The 2,565-nt window shown below is 41.5% G+C and overlaps 1 protein-coding gene across 1 annotated transcript; it reads right to left on the bottom strand.

The window, feature by feature from the left end:
• Positions 300-788, bottom strand: LOC107633244. The gene has a single exon (XM_016336884.1). The coding sequence runs from the start codon at positions 786-788 to the stop codon at positions 300-302; it is 489 nt and encodes a 162-aa protein (XP_016192370.1).

Raw genomic sequence — 2,565 nt, forward strand, 5'->3', positions numbered from 1 at the left:
TGCATGCTAAAGGGGTCAAAAACATCAAAAATCTCATGTAACCCTCAACCTTAAGCATTTCTTCAACATCTCAATTCAATCAAACCATTATTAATGAACTCCTCATGGGCAATTTAACACAAAAATCAAGCAAAAATCAACCATACTATGAACAAACTCACAAATCAATCAATCACAAAAGGCACAAAAACTCTACAAACTATATGCAAGAAACTATGAACAAAGGAAGATCAGACCATGGTGGGGTGTCTCCCAACTAGCACTTTTCTTTAACGTCCTTAAGTTGGACGGTTATGAGCTCATATCTCTTCGCCTTCGAGTGCATCCTCAAGAAGGAACACCTCAACCTCTTTGCTGCTTTTCATCTTCTCTCCATAGTATAGCTTCAGACGATGACCATTAACTTTGAAGATATTGGGGCTTGAAGGGTGGCGCAGGTGGTAGACCCCATATGGCTCAGCTTTCTCCACTATATAAGGACCTTCCCACCTTGATCTTAACTTGCCTGGTATAAATCTCAACCTAGAGTTATAGAGGAGGACTAGCTCCCCAGCCCTAAACTCTCTCCTTTTGATGTTTCTATCATGCACCGCTTTCATCCTCTCTTTGTAAAGCCTTGAATTCTTATAGGCTTCCAATCGAAGGCACTTAAGCTCCACCAACTCTAACTTTCTTTCGACTCCAACCCCAAACCCTGGGTTGCATTCTTTTACGACCCAATACGCCTTATGCTCTACCTCCACCGGGAGATGGCAAGCCTTCGCATAGACCAACCAGAACGGACTCATACCAATTTGTGTCTTATAAGCCGTCCGGTAAGCCCAAAGCGCATCTACGAGCTTAGAACTCCAATCCTTCCTATGAGGCTTCACAATTTTTTCCAATATGCGCTTTATTTCCCTGTTGGAGACTTCAGCTCGGCCATTTGTTTGGGGGTGGTATGCTGTGGTTCCACTTTATGGATGATGCCATACTTCTTCATTAAACCTGCCATCCTTTTGTTACAAAAATGCAAGCCTTGATCACTCACGATTGCTCGTGGTGATCCAAAGTGGCAAATGATATTATTCCGAACAAAAGAAAGAACCACACTAGCGTCATCAGTTCGGGTGGGAATCGCCTCCACCCCTTTGAAAACATAGTCAACAGCTAGCAGAATATACATGAAACCATTAGAGTTTGGAAAAGGCCCCATGAAGTCAATACCCCAAACATCAAAAATTTTGCAAAACAACATTGTTTGTTGGGGTATCTCATTCTTCTTAGAGATATTTCCAACCCTAAGGCATTGTGGACAAGAGCTACAAAAGAGAGATACATCTTTGAAAAGTGTAGACCACCAAAATCCGCTATCTAAGACCTTCTGAGCCGTCCATTAAGGACCAAAGTGGCCACCACCCTCGGAAGAGTGGCAAGCCACCAAAATAGACCAATGCTCGGATTGCGGTATACACCTCCTAATTATTTGATCGGCACCACATCTCCATAAGTATAGGTCATCCCATACAAAATATTTGGATTCGCTTTTGAATTTATCCTTTTGATGTTGAGAGAAATCGGGAGGAAAGGTGCGAGCAACCAAGTAATTGGCAATAGGTGCATATCAAAGGATCACCTTGGATATTGTTAGCAAGCCCTTGGGCGTTTAACGCCACTTTTTCACCCTTTTCTGGCATTTGAACACTAGAATCATTCCTCTCTGGGCTCTTACTGTTCTCAGAGGAATTTTGGGCAGTGGGTTGGTCATCCTCTGTCAGTTTTTCCTTTCTTAGCTTTCTGCTACTTTGAGTTGAAACATCCAATGTCTTCCCACTCCTTAAATGAACAGCTTGGCACTCTTCTGTTATCTGTTTAGATAATTGTTGTCTGGTCTGATTCAATTGTGCTTCCATATCCTTGTTAGCCTTTTTAGTGTCTTGTAGCATCTCTTTAATTTCCGCTAACTGTTTTGTTATAAAGAGCAATTGCTGATTGAGTTCAATAACTTGTTCTGGAGGATTAAGTTCAGTGGATACTGCTTTAGCCTCTTCTTTCATGGAGGACTCACTACTTAAGTACATATGCTTATTTCTAGCAACTGTATCAATGAGCTCTTGAGCCTCTTCAATTGTCTTTCTCATGTGTATAGATCCACCAGCTGAGTGGTCTAGAGATATATGGGCCTTTTCTATAAGCCCGTAGTAGAAGCTGTCTAACTGCACCCATTCTGAAAACATTTCAGAGGGGCATTTCCTTAGCATCCCTCTGTACCTCTCACAGGCATTATAAAGAGATTCATTATCCTCTTGTTTAAAGCCTTGGATGTCCAGCCTTAGCTGTGTCATCCTTTTTGGAGGGAAATACTGATTCAGGAAATTGTCTGATAACTGTTTTCATGTTCTTATGCTTGCTGTGGGTTGGTTATTTAACCACCTCTTAGCTTGATCTTTTACAGCAAATGGAAACAGTAATAATCTATAGACATCCTGATCTACTTCTTTATCACGTACTATGTCAGCAATTTGTAAGAACTGTGCCAGAAACTCAGTAGGCTATTCTTGTGGAAGACCGGAATACTGGCAATTT

The sequence above is a fragment of the Arachis ipaensis genome, chromosome B03 (genome assembly GCF_000816755.2).
Source record: "Arachis ipaensis cultivar K30076 chromosome B03, Araip1.1, whole genome shotgun sequence".
NCBI lineage: Eukaryota > Viridiplantae > Streptophyta > Magnoliopsida > Fabales > Fabaceae > Arachis > Arachis ipaensis.

Coding starts and splice junctions, on each gene's coding strand:
- LOC107633244 (XM_016336884.1), bottom strand. CDS start 788: ATGAGTCCGTTCTGGTTGGTCTATGCGAAGGCTTGCCATCTCCCGGTG.